The following is a 15,895-nucleotide window of genomic DNA, read 5'->3' on the forward strand; positions in this document are numbered from 1 at the left end:
TGAGTTTCTCATTAAGTATAAGAGGCTTTGAATGATTATTGTCTTGTATCACTTTCTGATAAATTATTTGACAAAAAATGTTTGAAAAACAAATAAAAAAACAACTCCAAATAAAGGTTGAGCATCATTTTACAGATCCTTTAATTTTATACTAATTTCCAGCAAAATTTCTGAGCAGTTCATTTTTAAGACATTTGGACAAAAGGGTGTGGGTCCAAATTATAGGAAAAAACATAAATAGTGTTGAGATGGTTTAGTTGGTAAGTGCCAACTCTTTATATTTGGGTTAGTTGTTATTTGCATTTTTTTTTAATATAAATTAGACTGTTAACAATTGTAGTTTCATGTGTTAAACTAGACATAAGCATATTCTTTCCTGTATACATTAAATTATGTAACCCTTTCAAAGAAATGACTGGAATGAACAGTTACATAGAAGCTACTTTTAGGAAATTATTGAAAAACATTCCCAGAAGTTAGTAGGAAAGTAAAATAAAGTTTCATATAAAAATATATTATAAAGAACATGTAAATATAAATATAGATAAAAAACAATCCTACCTGCAGAGGGAGTCCTGCTTTGGCTCCGAGCAGTGTGGGAGAAAACCACGGCCTGAAAATCTTCTCACAAATCACCTAGAGAGGAAAAATTAAAGACAGAAGAGGAGGAAAAAAATCAGGAGAGAAAAAGACAAAAAAAGAGAAAGTGTTGAGGAAACAAAAAGAGAAGCAAAGGTAAAGAGGAGGGGAATGGAAAAGAGAGGAAAGAAATGAAATGAAAGGAGACAACAAAGAGAATAGGTCAGTATAGATGGTCTGTTTTTAACATCAGTATGCAGATGACGCCTCGCTATTCATTACCAAACATCAGTCAGCACAACACACACACAGACAGACACACAGAGTTAAAAAGACAATGCCTCCTTTCTCTGAGGACATGATTGACAAAGTGGGGTCATCACAGGTCAGGAGTCACCTGTGCAGCCTCAGATGGACCAATCAGGGAGCAACGTGTCATGGACGTGTCATCAACAGCTTCTATCAACTCGTCTTCTCTTTCTTTGTTCATTATCTCCCCTTTTTTCAATCGTCTCCTTTTTCTTTTCATCTCGTCTCTTCTTTTGTTTTCTCCTATTTTCCTCTCTACATTAATCATCAAGTTCTTGATTGATTATCGAGTTCATATCTGGTCTCCATTTTCTCTCATTCTGTTCGTCTTTTGTTTTCTGTTCTCTTTTCTCCATCTGTATTCTTCCTCCTTCTGTATAACAGCTTATTATCCTCTTTTTTAAATCATATTTTCTCTTTTAAAATTTCTTTCTCTCATATTTCTCTTCCCAAGTTTTGTATTGTATTTTTTTTGTTTTGTCTTCGATCCCATTACATATTTTCCCATCTTCTCCTTCTTTTTATTTCTTTGTGTCTATTCTCTTCTAGTTTTGCATTTTTACTTTGCTTTCTATCTTCTTTTCTTCATTCATCCTCTGGTTCTGTTGTTTTGAATCTCTCCTTTTGTTCTTTTCATCTGGTTATTTTCTGTTATTTTCTTGCTCTCTTTGCTTTTCTATTTCTTCATCTGTATTTTTCCTGCTATCTTAATTTTTCTTTGATTATTGTGACTGTGGGTCATCCTCTTTTTATCCCACTTTTTTTCGATAATTAATTTTTATTTCAAAAAGTTATAAACATGCACATTACAGAGGCAAACCAATAATAGCATACAAAGGCTATTCTATGTGGGACATACAATAATAATAACAATAAATTATTATAAAAATATAGAACAAGATAGAAATAAATAAATTATAAAATAAAGCAATTACAAATACACAGAAGTGATACAGAAGTAAGTCCAATTTAGGAAAAAGAGAATTTTTTCTTGATCTGTTCAACAACTCAGACCACTCAGACTATTCCTCATTATATAGCTCGACATTCTCCATTACCAACATGTCAAGAAAGGATCTTAACCATTAATCACCCTCCACTAAATCTGCACATATCCAGTGCAGTGCAATAAGTAGTGCAATTGTCATACAACCAATGATTAGTAGTTGTTTATGATGTTTGGGCCAAGAGCCTTGAGGTGAGTGGTTAAAGAGGCACAGGAGAGGATCCCTGGTAACTGTGCAGCCCAGAAAGATTTTGTTAACACAGTTGCTCATCTTTTAGGATTCAACCACAAGAGTTTCATGCCAATCCAAGTCTTGGAAGTGCACCAACCGTCAATCGCGTAACATTGTATATAGAGGAAAATTAATTAATCTTTTACTTCTGGAACCAAAGGGTGCCTGAAATAGCAACTCTCACTTTGCAACACTCTAAAATCTCTCACAACTGGCAAACTTAAGACTTGTCATATAGTCCTACAGCCACAGCTACTATAGCAGAAGTACTTGACAAATTAAAAACTGACCGATAGCAGACCACATGATAGACAAGTGTCCATCTTGTAGACAATGCCAACATACATCAAAGTCTAACAAGCCCATTCTGTTAATTCTCGCCGGGGTGAAATATATCCTGTGTACCAGTTTAGAGACTTTGTGAAGTTTTTTCTAAATTGAATCCCAATCATCTTTATCTGAAGTCACCCCCAGGTCTCTCTCCCAAGTGCCTTGAGAGGCACTCCATTTGACAATTTGTAAAGCTTGGACGCAATAATTTCTTTCTCCCTTATTAAATTTTACAGATCTCCCAATTTTGAGGGTTTGGGTATATTCACTGTCTGCCCCAAATAGCTACAAAGCTGCACCCTTATCTGCATATAGGTTAAGAAGTCTTTATCCTGTAAATTATACTTGTCTTTCGTTTGTGTAAATGGGACCCATCATGTCCACAAGTCTTTCAATATCCTTAGATTTCAAAATCTCTCTCTTTACACTTAAAACTAACAAGGGATTGCAATACTTTAATCATTTCTCTACATGTTTACTTTGCTTTCTATGTTGTATCTTCATTCACCATCCAGTTCTTGATTGTTTAATTTCTCCTTTTGTTATCTTCATCTTTGGTTGTTTTCTTCTTTGTTTCTTTGTTCTTCTTTGATCTTCATCTGTATTTTTCTCCTTCTATTTTCATTTCTCTTTTATTTATTACCCTTTTTTTGGGCTTTCTCTTTTCTTGTTTCTAGTTTTGTACATTTTTTTATTTTGTTTTGTCTTCTTATTCCCTTATGTTTTCCTTTTCATCTTTGGTTCTTTTCTCTTCTTATAAATTTTTCTTCTCTTCTTCATTGATTTTTTAAAAATTATTCTTATTTTTTGTTACTTTGTCTTCAGTTTTCTTCAGTTATTTTAACGGCTGTTCATCTTTCTTTCATCCTTCCTTTCTCTCTCCTCCGCTGCTTTCTTCCACACTCATATTATTAACTATTTTTTATTTAATTTCTTGCTTGATTTTCTTCTTTTATCACGTTTCCATCTCCTAGGAACTGGACATTATAACCAGCTGTTATCACAGGTCAGTTTTTGCTGTGAAATGGAAGTTTCCATTCTTTGAATCCCTGCTGTGTACCAACAGGTTGATGTGTTTGTTGGTCACGTCCCGTCATCACCATCCCTCGGTCTCCCCATCGTCTCCTCTGGTCTCATATTCACACGTCCTCCTCAGATGAATGCAGGTATCTTGTATCATATGACATGTGATACAGGAGGCAGCAGGGTGATGAGAGTCTGTCCGAGCGTTGTCATGGTGATGACGGCGGTGACGGTGATGTCCGGCTCGGCCTTTGTGTCCCAGACGTTTCCTCCGAGTCTGACAGGCCGACGCTTCAAAATGGCTTCGTGTTACTGTTAATGTGATTCACAGAGTTACATCCAAACAGCCAAAATGTACATTATTATTATTATTATTATTATCATCATCATTATTATCATTATTATTATTATTAGTAGTAGGAGTAGTAGTATCTCTTCAAGTAATATTTTGTATTATTTAAAAATTGGCCTTGAAAATAAGTAGTTTCACAATTTCATTTTATGAAATGATTGTATTTGATCAAATTAATCAATCATAATATTGAACCAATATGACACCACTTCTAGTAATACTAATAATTTTATTAATAAACATATAATAATAATAATGATAACTCCTGTCTAGGCTAAAAAAAAACATCCAGCCATGAAACATTAAAAACATTAGTAGTGTTATATATATATAGCAATATTTCATATTTGTAATCATGTAAAAATGACAAAATAATGATGCAATTTGTTATAATTACTCATGAAAACATGTATTGTTTATATTACATGATGTTGCTGCTACTACTACAGTCACTACTACTAATAATAATAATAATGATAGGAAAAACGTTTATTATTAGGATAATACATTATTATTATTATTATTATTATTATTATTATTATTATTATAAGTTTAAAATAATTTAGAATTCCTCACCTTAAAAAAAAAAGAGAAATATGCAAAAATTTCTATGTTGTTGGTGACTTTATTTGCCGAGCACCTTTATTTATAACAGCCTCAGAAAGAGTCATTAAACAAAATACTAATTATAAAAATAGAAATTATAAATCAGAATCAGTTGGCAGGTTGGCACAGAAGGAATGTGCCTCAGTGTTGTGGTGCATAACAATCAAAATATGTAAAGTATGAGATTATACCACAAGTCAAGTGATAATAAATAATATATAATAGAAATAATGTAGAATTTGCAATAAAAAATGTAAAAAAATAAATAAATAAACTGAGAAGAGCTGTTAAGAGTTTAACAGCAGAGAGAAACAGTCATCATAATGATACAGTAATTAGAAACATTATAAACCATTTAAAAAATTGAACGGGATTAATAGAAGAATGGGTAATAAATATAAATGTAAAATAATATAATAAATAATTATGACTTTTTATTTTATTATTAAGGTGGATTTTTCCTTTAATTTTAATTTAAAAAGGTAACAGGTCTCATTGGATGCTTTTTTGTAGTTAGAAAGTGTAATTTGTGACACAACAGCAAATTACATTTGACTTTTTTCATGTCTTATTCATTTGTGGAAGTTTGTGTAAAACTAGCAATTTGGATGAATTTTGAACAGATTATTTCCTGTGAATATTGCATCAGAGATATTTTTAGGAACTTTTTATACAATTCTCTGTCTGTATTTTATACTTTTTATACTTTTAACTATCATACATACGTAATAGACCTCTTTCTGACAAATTCAGTGTTTTCTTCTCCCTAGCACTTGCCCATTATTCTATTAGCTCTTTGGTTGTTTTTTTGCATACTTTTCCAATGCAGGATGAGGCCTAAATAAAACTGACTTGACTTTTGTATTTAAAAAGTTAAAACAAGTATTGTCTACTGTTCACCTGGTAAAAAAATAAAGTCATGCAGAAAAAAGTTTTATGTCCCTCCTGACCGAAATGTTGCATATCTAATAAACTAAGTGCCTTTTGTAAATATTTAAAATTACATCTAATGCATAAAGCTAACAATTCATTTATTCATTTGAACTCTAAGTAATGAATGAAGAGCTTTTTTATTTGTTTTGTTATAAAATTAGTTAAATGAGTCTGGATTAAAATTATAATAATTATTATAATTATAATTTTAATAATAATAGATTCATACTGTGATCTCAGAATATGCTGGATACAGAGTTAAAGCAATTAAATTAGAGTCCTGTTTGAGTCACTGACATTTTTAGAAAAAAAACTATAAGATTGTATTTGTTTTCCTGCAACATGGAACCTGCAGAAAAAAAAGATTTATATACATAAATACATTAAAAGCATCTCCAGGTTTCTAATAAAATATCTCTTCATGATAGATGTGAAAACCCAACGTGTCAGCAGGTTCTTCTGGTCAGTAATTATCATTCCACATGTCTCTTTACTGCATATGTATAATTAAATGTTGTGAAAAATGGATTCCTGTGGCGCCTGAGAGAAACACACAACCTTGTAATTTATCATCCTCCTTATTAGTCGTGAAACGCTCGTCCTGCTGCAGGAAAACATTGAGACTCAGACGTGTGGAGGAGAAGAAAAGCCTCACAGGAAACTGATAACAGTAGAGGTCAGAGGTCATGGCGCATTAAATATGGCGTAGATGCAAAGGAGAATTAAAGAGACAAATTTACACTTTGAAATTGAAATTTTGCATTTTTTTTTACCTTATTGTTTAGTTATAAAAAGCTGTTTGCATTTTAATCAGGGATTTTTAATTATTTTTTAATTTAAAAGAAAATTGCCTCCTAACTTAAATCAAATGAAGAGTAAATGTCCTGTCTGAATTGATCAATGAAAATGTAATAATCTAAGATTTTCCAAACATTCTATTGGGTCACAAAACTCAAATTTTCATATAAAACACATGAATGCTCTAAAATTCAATAATATATATTAATTAAGAGGCAGCATCAGTGTCAACAAAGATAATGGAAAGCCACAAACCAGTGGTGCTCGAGTAAAAGATCTCAATTCTTCTTCCGCCGATGCCACAAACATTCTACATTCTACATTTATGATGAATCACAAACTTGTGATTATGACAAAGACGCGTCTACCTGAGATAAAAATGTTTGTACTTTGTAAAACAGAAAATGCAGAAAATAAGAGAAACTTGTCTAACACAGAAAATGTCAGTCGGAGAAGAACAAACGGTCCTCTGACTGAAAACAGTGAGTAATAAATAAGCTTTACTTAGGGAAGTAACTGAAACTAGAATGACACAAAAGACAAAAGCAAAATACAGAAAAGAAAAATAAGAGAAAGTGAAATTCACTTTATTGGATCTAAATGAAAGATTAAAGTGAAAGATTTAAAAAAAACTGCAGTAAAAGTAATAAAAACACAGTAGACAAATACGCCATCACACTTAGAAGTCCAGCAATCTCAATGTAGTTAAAAGTATCATCAGCAAAATAAGTGAGAGTACTCATTACGCAGCTGAATGGCTCCTGTCAGGGTTATGATTTCATATTTTAAATAAACAGATTATTATTATTGATGCATTCATTTCTAAGCTACATTTTAAAAATGTAGTTCTGGACAAATCTGACTACTTTATACTCTAAAGCTCCTTCATACTGGACAAAACCCCCACTAACATCTGGCTTTGGTCTTCAATGTGAAAGGGTACATCGGCATTCATTCCCGGGTCACATGACTCTGCAGTGGTGTCGGTATTTATTGGCTCCAGCTCCGAGCGGCAGTGATGGAAACATGACACCTGAATAGATGCGCTAATTTTTGCCCTTTTTCTATTGCGATGCTGTGACGTGCGTTGAAGTTCTGGACGTTGGAGCGTAAACAGCAAGGATCCTTAGTTATTGATTTTTGCAGTCTATGGTAACAACGTACAACAAACTACATCCTTCTCCGTTCAAGCAGGGCTCGAACATTGTTTAGTCGGCATTGAGTTTGAAAGAGAGACTGAAGTAAAAGATATAAAAAAGTAAAAATTCCGGGTCACTGGACTCCATGCTGCTTTCTACCATTTACTAACAAAACAACAAACAAAAAAAACAGAAAGGCAAACTCATCTACTGGCAATGGGAAAGGAGTCAATTGCTTATTTTTAGCAGGTTTACCTGCGTTTAAAAAACCTGCATATACGCATTAATTTTGGTGTAAAAAGGGTATAACATTCATTATTAATATTTTATAAGCTCATCACAGGTTTTGGATAAATCTGAATCTAGTTTTAGTAATTAGAGCTGTCGGTAGCAATTTACTTTAAGTCCCCACGTTTAGTATTTATAATCAGTATATAATAATTTCATGAATGTTTGTTTTTTTAAACTCTCTTCATTCATTACTTTTGTATAGTTGTTGACTAATACATTAATAACCATTATAGTAAAAGTTTTTAAACCATTTATGAACTGTTTATATACTGATTATAATTGCAGGGATTCTTAAAATAAATGATGCGAGGTAAAAATGTCAAAATGTAAAAATGAAAGTCAATAAAAGTACCTCAAAACTCTACTTAAGTAATGTCACCAATGTTTCTGGGATCCATTTTTCACCTGTAATCCTCTTGTTATTCTGTGTTTAAGTATTATGGTACAATATCTCGTTATAAGCAGCAACAAAAGTGCACTTCTTACGGAACTGGCTACTTGAATCACAACTACAGCGTGAAATCGATCATGCCTCCGGCTGGTCTTACCTGCAGGTTGCTGTTCCTGCGGCGGGGGCTGCACCTGCGTTTGTTCAGGTTGCACCTGGATGAACAGTCAAAGAAGTTACAGTCATCATCGCTGCTGCAGTTCTGGTCCAGGATGTCCCTCATCTTCGGCTCAAAGAACGCCATGTCCACATCGATGGCTACTACCTGCAGAGGACAAAAACTTCAACTGTTGTCACAAGTTCAGTATTTATAGATACACAAACTGATTTTGTCACAGTGACTAAAAGCATCAACATTAAAAGGCACCACAAGAACCTTTAAGACGATGCTGTATGAAGTTTGGAAAAGGCCACCTGAATACTTTTACACTTTTACATGGTAGGTAATTTCATTTTTTTAAAATAAAGTATTATAGGTTATTATATTGTTATTAAAATTATTAATTTGAATACATATAAATATTACATTTAGTGATAAATTTATACCCATTCTTAAAAAATGGTATCATTTAAATATAAATTTAACTATTACAATTACAAAAAACTGAATTACACATGATCAATTAAAACAAAAGTTAAGTTTCTAAATTAAAAACTTAATATGTTTATTTATTAAATTTCATTCTTTGATGACCATAAATATGGTAAATTGCATTTTCAAGGTATGTGTACTTTACTTTTATATTTCCACTCCACTACATTTCAGAGGGAAATATTGTACTTTCTACTCCACTACATTTATTTGACAGCTTTAGTTACTTTTCAGATGAAGATTTGACACAATGGATAATATAACAAGCTTTTAAAATACAACACATTGTTAAAGATGAAACCAGTGGTTTCCAACCTTTTTGGCTTTTGACATCTTACAAAAAGCAGTGTGTAGTCGGGGTCACATTTCACATGTCTATGAGTTGTTAACAGCTCCACCAAATAGTGATTTTTCCCTCTAAACTTCTCACATGCTTTCATTTCAATAAATGTTCAAATGATCCAATATTTCAGCAAAAATCAAAGATTAGAGAAAAAGTCCAAAAACTGAAAACAGATTTGTGTATCAGAACTTTGTTTTTTCTTCTTTCCTCTCCCATTAATCATCTCACGACCCCTCAGATTTATCTGCTGACCCTTTGGAGGGGCCCGACCCATAGGTTGGGAACCACTGGACTAAACTATCTAACTGTATATAAAGTAGTGTAAACTAGCTCCACCTCCAGCAGCTACAACAGTAACATGCTGCTCTAACACTGATGCTTCACTATTAATAATCTAATGATGTCATATATAATAATATATCAGTCAGAGGGACCAAACCACTACTTTTACTGCAATACTTTAACTACATCAAGCTCATAATACTTATGTACTTTTACTGCAATACTTTAACTACATCAAGCTCATAATACTTATGTACTTTTACTGTAAGAGGATTTTTCATGCAGGACTTTCACTTGTAATGGAGTATTTTTACTTTACTGTATTTGTACTTTTACTGCAGTAAAGGATCTGAGTACTTCTTCCACTACTGCCTGTTTGTAGATCAATGCATGTAGATTAAGAGAAACATAGAATATTACTACAGTTAAACTTGAAGTAGTTAAAATTAAGTTAAATAAAGTTAATCATTTTTACTGAATTTAACTGTAAGACAACAAAAACTCATTCAAATCATATCCCTGTTTTGTCTATGAAATATATACATGAAATCAACATGAGCAGTGTAGCTGGAGCTGCAACAGACAAACCTCTTTCTGTTTCGTGGTGAACATTATGGGAGTTCTTTCTTTATGTGCAACTTTTTACAATGTTGGCATTATAAACAGTGAGTCGTTAAATCTGTTCTAAGTCAGCTTTTTTACATGAAAAACACAAATCTTGCTAATATTATCAGAGCAATAATGAGCCTCTGCTTTACTTGACATTTGTTGGAGCTACACAATAGGGTTTTTTTTTCTTTACTGCTACTTTTCCAGTAATCATCAGGCTGAAGTTTAAAAGATAAAATAGTTTAGATTCAGTTGTGATTGTTGGCCGGCACCCAGCGGAGACCTGACGTGGTGTTGAATTAATGACTGCAAGGCTGCTGCATAAACCATCTGATAACACTGGAATAACAACTGCAGACCTTCGCTTTATTTTCACAGCACTGCAGTGTCCAAACACTCCTGATGCATTTAAACTCTGCTTTGGTTTTTAACTGAAGGAAAACAGAAGGGAGAACATCCATTTCTCTTTGTCAGACTCTGTGGTCTTATTTTTGGAGCTGAAAACAGCAAACTTCAACTTTTAATGTATTTCAGATGAAAAATAGAGGATGAATGCATCAGTATGAGAGGTCTGATTGCTTAGTGATTAATGGTGACTTTGAGATAAGAATCGCTGGCTGCAGCTCATAGCAGACTTTACATACAGCCATATTTTCACCTGTGCAAAGATTGTTTTTTAACAAGGGAAGCATCCAAGTCGTCTTTAGTTGAGTGAATTATACTGAAGCGCATTGCATTCACCACTAAAAAAAACTGGAGTCCTAATCTCATAATTATGACTTACTATCTCATAATTACAAGATAATAAGTCATTATAATTAGGTAGTTTTCTCATTATTAAAAGACTCTGATCTCGTTGGTGGTTATCGATCATCCCGTAAGAAGACAGAGGCATGACGACGCTACCTGATTTAATCTGCTTTTACTTCCTCCTTGATGAGAAAAGATCTCATAATTATGAGATAACAGCATTGTTTTATCATAACTTATTGCATGCTTTCATAGTTGGTTCCAGTATTTTGGATGCATTACTGATGTACATGCAGATCAGTGTGTTCTCCGCCTGAGCAATCCCAAACATCTGTTGGTTTTACTGACTGTGGTACTTGACTTGTGTCAAATAGATTCATATAATACCTCTGACAATGACGTGCATAACCTACTGCTGCTTTCTTCTTCTTCTTTGGTGAATGCATTGCACTTCCGTAGAATTACTGTCAAAGACTGACTGTATATTTAGGGACCGAGCCCAAAAGGCAGAGGACTACTGTAAAACAGTACTCCTCACCTAAGGGCAAGGACCCTATTGTTTTCCGTGTGTTTGTTTGTTTGTTTGCTTGTTTCTTTGTTTCTTTATTTATTTATTATTACACCACTTAAACCCTTAATTTGACCCCCTAAACATGCTCAAAAACTCACCAAATTTGGCACACACATCAGGTCTGGTGAAAAATTTGATAAAATGTAAAAATTAACCCCCAAAGTGCCAAAATGTGCTCTCTAGCGCCACCTATGTAAGTAAAATGGCTGCCACGGCCCGTAGGAATGTCGTAGAGAGATCAAACCAAAACTCAACTATTTGTCTCATCAAGACCTACAAATCATACACTGACACCCCTGATCTAAATCCAACAGGAAGTCCATAATCAGCCTTTCAAAATAAAACTTTCCCCCAATTTTGGCCCTCAAACAAACGCTATCTCCTCCGAGGGCGTTAATAGTATCAGCTTCAAAATCCCTTACAATGTAAAACAATGGGGAGGCATGAACTTTGTGTCTAACAGAGGCTTCTTACATCTAAACTATAAGTCTGACCACTTTCAAACCTGTATCAATGGATTCACCACAAAATTTCCTACTTAAATATGACTTTTAATGTAAGATTTGGCCAAAGTCATGGGATTTATGAGGACATTTCACAAGAAGCATACTCTAAAATCCTCCTCTCCAACTGCTCCTGGTGATGTCACTCCCTCAGTGCTGTGAAACATTCCGCAATACACACTCATTATAAAATCAAAGGAGGAGCAAGAAAAGACTTTAAAACTCACACTCTAATATCTCAAAAACAGTAAAAGATAGAAAAAACAGGTGTGGGTTCGCTCACACTCTCCATTCAAATATATGAGTATTTTTCTGTGTCCAGCTGCAGTTACTTATTGTCTCTTCACACCTGACAGTACACATGTCAATCAAACTTTCAAAATAAAAGCACACCACACTTGTAAGAAATATCTCTCATTTTTAAAAAGCAAAATGATCTGATCCCGACGGGCCAGAGTGCGAGGTCCTGACCAACGCTGCTTGCAGCTTTAATTACAGACTTCTATTAGAAACATTGACTCACAAATCAAATCAAATTTCAAATCTTGTTGGCTTATTCTTTGATCTATTATTTTATAATTTAAATTAAAATCTGGCCAATTCTTTAAGGCCTATCAGACACCTGTTTATGGGATTGTGATTATGGTTTAAAAAGCGACTGTTATTCTGAAAGAGGAAGTGAACAGTGAAGAAATAAAGTATAAAAAAAGTATAAAAAAGTATAGTTATAGTTCAGGTTTTAGTAAAGACACTCAGTTATTTAATTAGTACTAACATTTCAAACAACAGGCAGCCCTAGTTAAGACCTTTTAAAACTAGATGAAGGGTTTTTTTTTTTTTTTTGCCTGAACTGTAAAGCCTGCAGCAGATGATAGAGTGACCTTCTCTTCTTCGCTGCAGGGTCACATCTGCTTTAGGCTGAAAAAACATCTCTTCAAGAAAAATCTCACGTAATCCGCCATCCACTCTCCGATCTCTTTAATAGCTTTCTTAAAAAAAAAACATCCCTGGCCTTTTATTGCTTTTCTTCTCCCGACTCCCTGCTTTACTTTTATCCTATATGTTCATTATATTCTCAGGCCATTCAATTATATTCTCAGAAAACATTAAGGCCACTCGGGCTCGCTTGGTGGGTTTCACTGTGAGTATTTCTTAAGGAGAAAGTCATCTAACTGCCTTCAAAGTGACTCTAAACTCACCGTCAGGTCCTTCCTGATGGCAAAGTTCTCAGGTTTGATGTCACACAGGTGCAGTTTGTGGGTGAAGTCATTATCAAAGTGCCACACCATGTCCAGAAAACTCAGCGCGATGCGTTGCACCATCTCCCGGGCGGTCCACCTCCCTCGGGCTCCGGTTTGGCTCGGATCCTGCAGTCCAGAAACCGCCACCTCCTCCAGAGAGAAGATGTTCTGGTCCCAGGCGTGTCCGGCAGACAGGTACTCCACGGCGTAGAAGTGTCCGCAGGAGCCCAACACCTTGGCTACGTGGGTGCTGAGGTCCTGCAGGACTCTGGAGAACAGAGGAGGGAAGATGGAGGTTCAGGAGGGCAACGATAGAATATCAATCCATCTACACAGCTGGTCTGTAGGTTATTATTAATGTGGCACGTGCACAGTAGTGTATTTTTGGTTATTTTTGATTTTACTATGTGTATTTATTCATCTTCATTTTTATTTGTTTGTCATTTATATCCAATGTGTTTTGTTGTCATTGCTTAAGTAAACTAAATATTATTCATTTCAACAAGACACTGAGCTGAAACAATCCTGTCTGCAGCTGCAAATGTCAATGAGTAAGTAGTCAAATAGTCCAACCACTCAAAGAGTTTGTTTATACCTGGCCACCCAGAAGTCGTTCTCTTAAATTCATGACTGATTTACAAAGCATGTGTAAACGATTTAGTAACCATTAATAAAGCCATGAGTTGCACCTTATAAACCCTTTATAAACAGTGACTTATCTGATGTCTTGGTACATTTTTACCGAGCCCCTGAAGTCCTGAAACATTATATTTCTTTACCTCACATGCACAAGTGGATCAACTATCTTTTGCAAGCAAGACCCCCCGATATGAACATGTGTGCATAAGATAATATATTGTTATTGTTAAATTATCATTATCTTGTGAGCACAAGACAAAAACTTGTGTAAACATGATGGATCTTGTGTGACCAAGATAATAACTTGTGCAAACAAGATCCGACATTTACGCCCAGAAAGTAAAGAGAGAAAGAAAGCAGGATTTGAACTTTTCTCTCAAACTCTTCAGGTGTAAATATGAGTCCAACACTGTGAATGCTTTGAGGAGAAACTGCCTGAAAATGCGCAGCGTCATACTAATATTTAAACATTTATAGCATCTCACTCCGCTCTATGTGATGACCTACATTTCACCTTCCTTAAAGAACAGCTATAAACACTTAAGATGTATGATGCGCTTGTTCTTTTTGAGCAGAATTCCCCTTTTCTCTCTCGTTTCTGTTCCTCCAGCCATCCACCCTCACACACAGTTTGTTTTTGTATATATCCTACACTCCATTAGTCACTGCAGCTCTGCCTGCTGGCCTCCAGATAAGCAGCAGTGCGGGTCACCTCGTCTCGCCTGTTTTATTTTCAGACTCGGAGGAGTCGGAGGAGCTGAAAACAAACTAACGTCTTTTTCCTCTCATCCGCCAGCTCTGCCCACAATACTTCTGACATTTCAGGGATGAGACGAGTTTTATTTGATAAGACTTAAATATCAAATCAGAGAATTGTTAAGGTTTTTAGTGGGAGATATGAAAAAAAGATCATTATAAAGCCTCAGTATTGGTGAAAACTAAGATTGGCGACATCAGTCAGTCAGTGAGATACCCCAACAGCTACTAGTCAGACAATCATTACATTTGATATGAATATTCTTGCTCTCCAGAGGATGACACATAATGACTTTGGTGACTCTTTTTCCTTTATGTAAGTCATTTCGCACAAGAAATAACAACATTTCTTGTGATAAATCCATTAAATTTACTGGGCATTCTCCTGCTTCCCAGAGGATAAACCCTTCACATTTTGGCCTTGCAACCTTATAAATAGGAATATATACTGTAAATGTATGCATATACCTCATTTTTATCTTTTTACTCTGCCATATGCACTCTTGTTTTGAATAATGAAATCATCATCTTCATCATAATCAGTTTTTTGATGCATTTGTACTGTCTTGATGTTTTTATATTTTGATGTGTTTTTGTCCCCTGATACTATAAGAATTCATCTTTTTCATGGTTTAAACGACAAATTCAATCAGTTGATCTTAAAAAGCAAAGTATGTGATAGTATGTTAACGGTGTGTAACGAGCATAGTGGCCTGTAGACTCAACTTCTCTCTCAAACTTTTTTTTTTTTTTACTCACACAGCTACTTCTGTCACTGCTCAAGTGCAAAACCATGAATGGAAGTCAGCATCGTTATCCCCATCTGTACAGTTCATTGCGTTGTGACCAAAAAAATGCGGTTTGCACTGCAGGAATCCTCTCAGGGGACCAAGAACCTTTTTTTTCTTGGTGGGGAGGGGGGGGGGGGGGGGGGGGGGGGTAGCACAGGAAGCATTGCTATGATTGGTTGAGTATGTTAACCATTTCCACATTTTACAACTCCCATTTTTATAAACCTGCAACTGCAAACAACAAGTCTGGTTTTAAGTTCATTGTGCTGAGGAGCTACAGAAGAGATGTTCTGATAGATTGACGGTGAAGTTGAGGTTTTATTAGGCACATTTACTGAGGACGACATCCAGCAGGTATTTGAGGTAACGACCTTGAACATTCAGCTGAACATTCACCACAATCTGAAACAGTGCCGAGAGAAGATGAAAAAGCTCAAGCAAGACTTAAAATAACAGCAGACTGCGAACCAGCAAGTGATGCGATGGCCAGAACATTGCCGATGCCAACCACTAAACTCACTTCCTGGAATAAATCCACTTTTCCAAACTGTAGGATAGAGATAACAACAGGAAGCCTTTACCTGAGAAAGGTGTACTCCTCCTGCTGCAGCAGGGACCAGAGTGAAGCCAGCTCTGCTCTGGAGTAACTCTTGTCTCTGCTTTTCAGTTTCTTCCCCCACAGTCTGGCCAGAGAGCTGTTACTTCCTCCTCCTCCTCCTCCTCCTTCATCCTCCTCATCCTCCTCAGCCAGGCCCAGAGAGTTTCGCACCTG

At 35.1% G+C, this 15,895-nt stretch overlaps 1 protein-coding gene across 1 annotated transcript in view; it reads right to left on the reverse strand.

Moving 5' to 3' along the window:
- The window catches only part of dipk1c (divergent protein kinase domain 1C), a 63,508-nt gene that overhangs the window by 2,349 nt on the left and 45,264 nt on the right, over positions 1-15,895 (reverse strand). The window contains exons 6-9 of the mRNA XM_067577817.1: positions 15,705-15,892; positions 12,896-13,205; positions 8,147-8,311; positions 562-636 (exon numbers count right to left, since the gene is read on the reverse strand). Coding sequence (XP_067433918.1) covers positions 562-636; positions 8,147-8,311; positions 12,896-13,205; positions 15,705-15,892 — 738 coding nt within the window. The remainder of the gene's footprint in view (positions 1-561; positions 637-8,146; positions 8,312-12,895; positions 13,206-15,704; positions 15,893-15,895) is intronic.

Source organism: Thunnus thynnus, chromosome 21 (genome assembly GCF_963924715.1).
Source record: "Thunnus thynnus chromosome 21, fThuThy2.1, whole genome shotgun sequence".
Classification (NCBI taxonomy): Eukaryota; Metazoa; Chordata; class Actinopteri; order Scombriformes; family Scombridae; genus Thunnus; species Thunnus thynnus.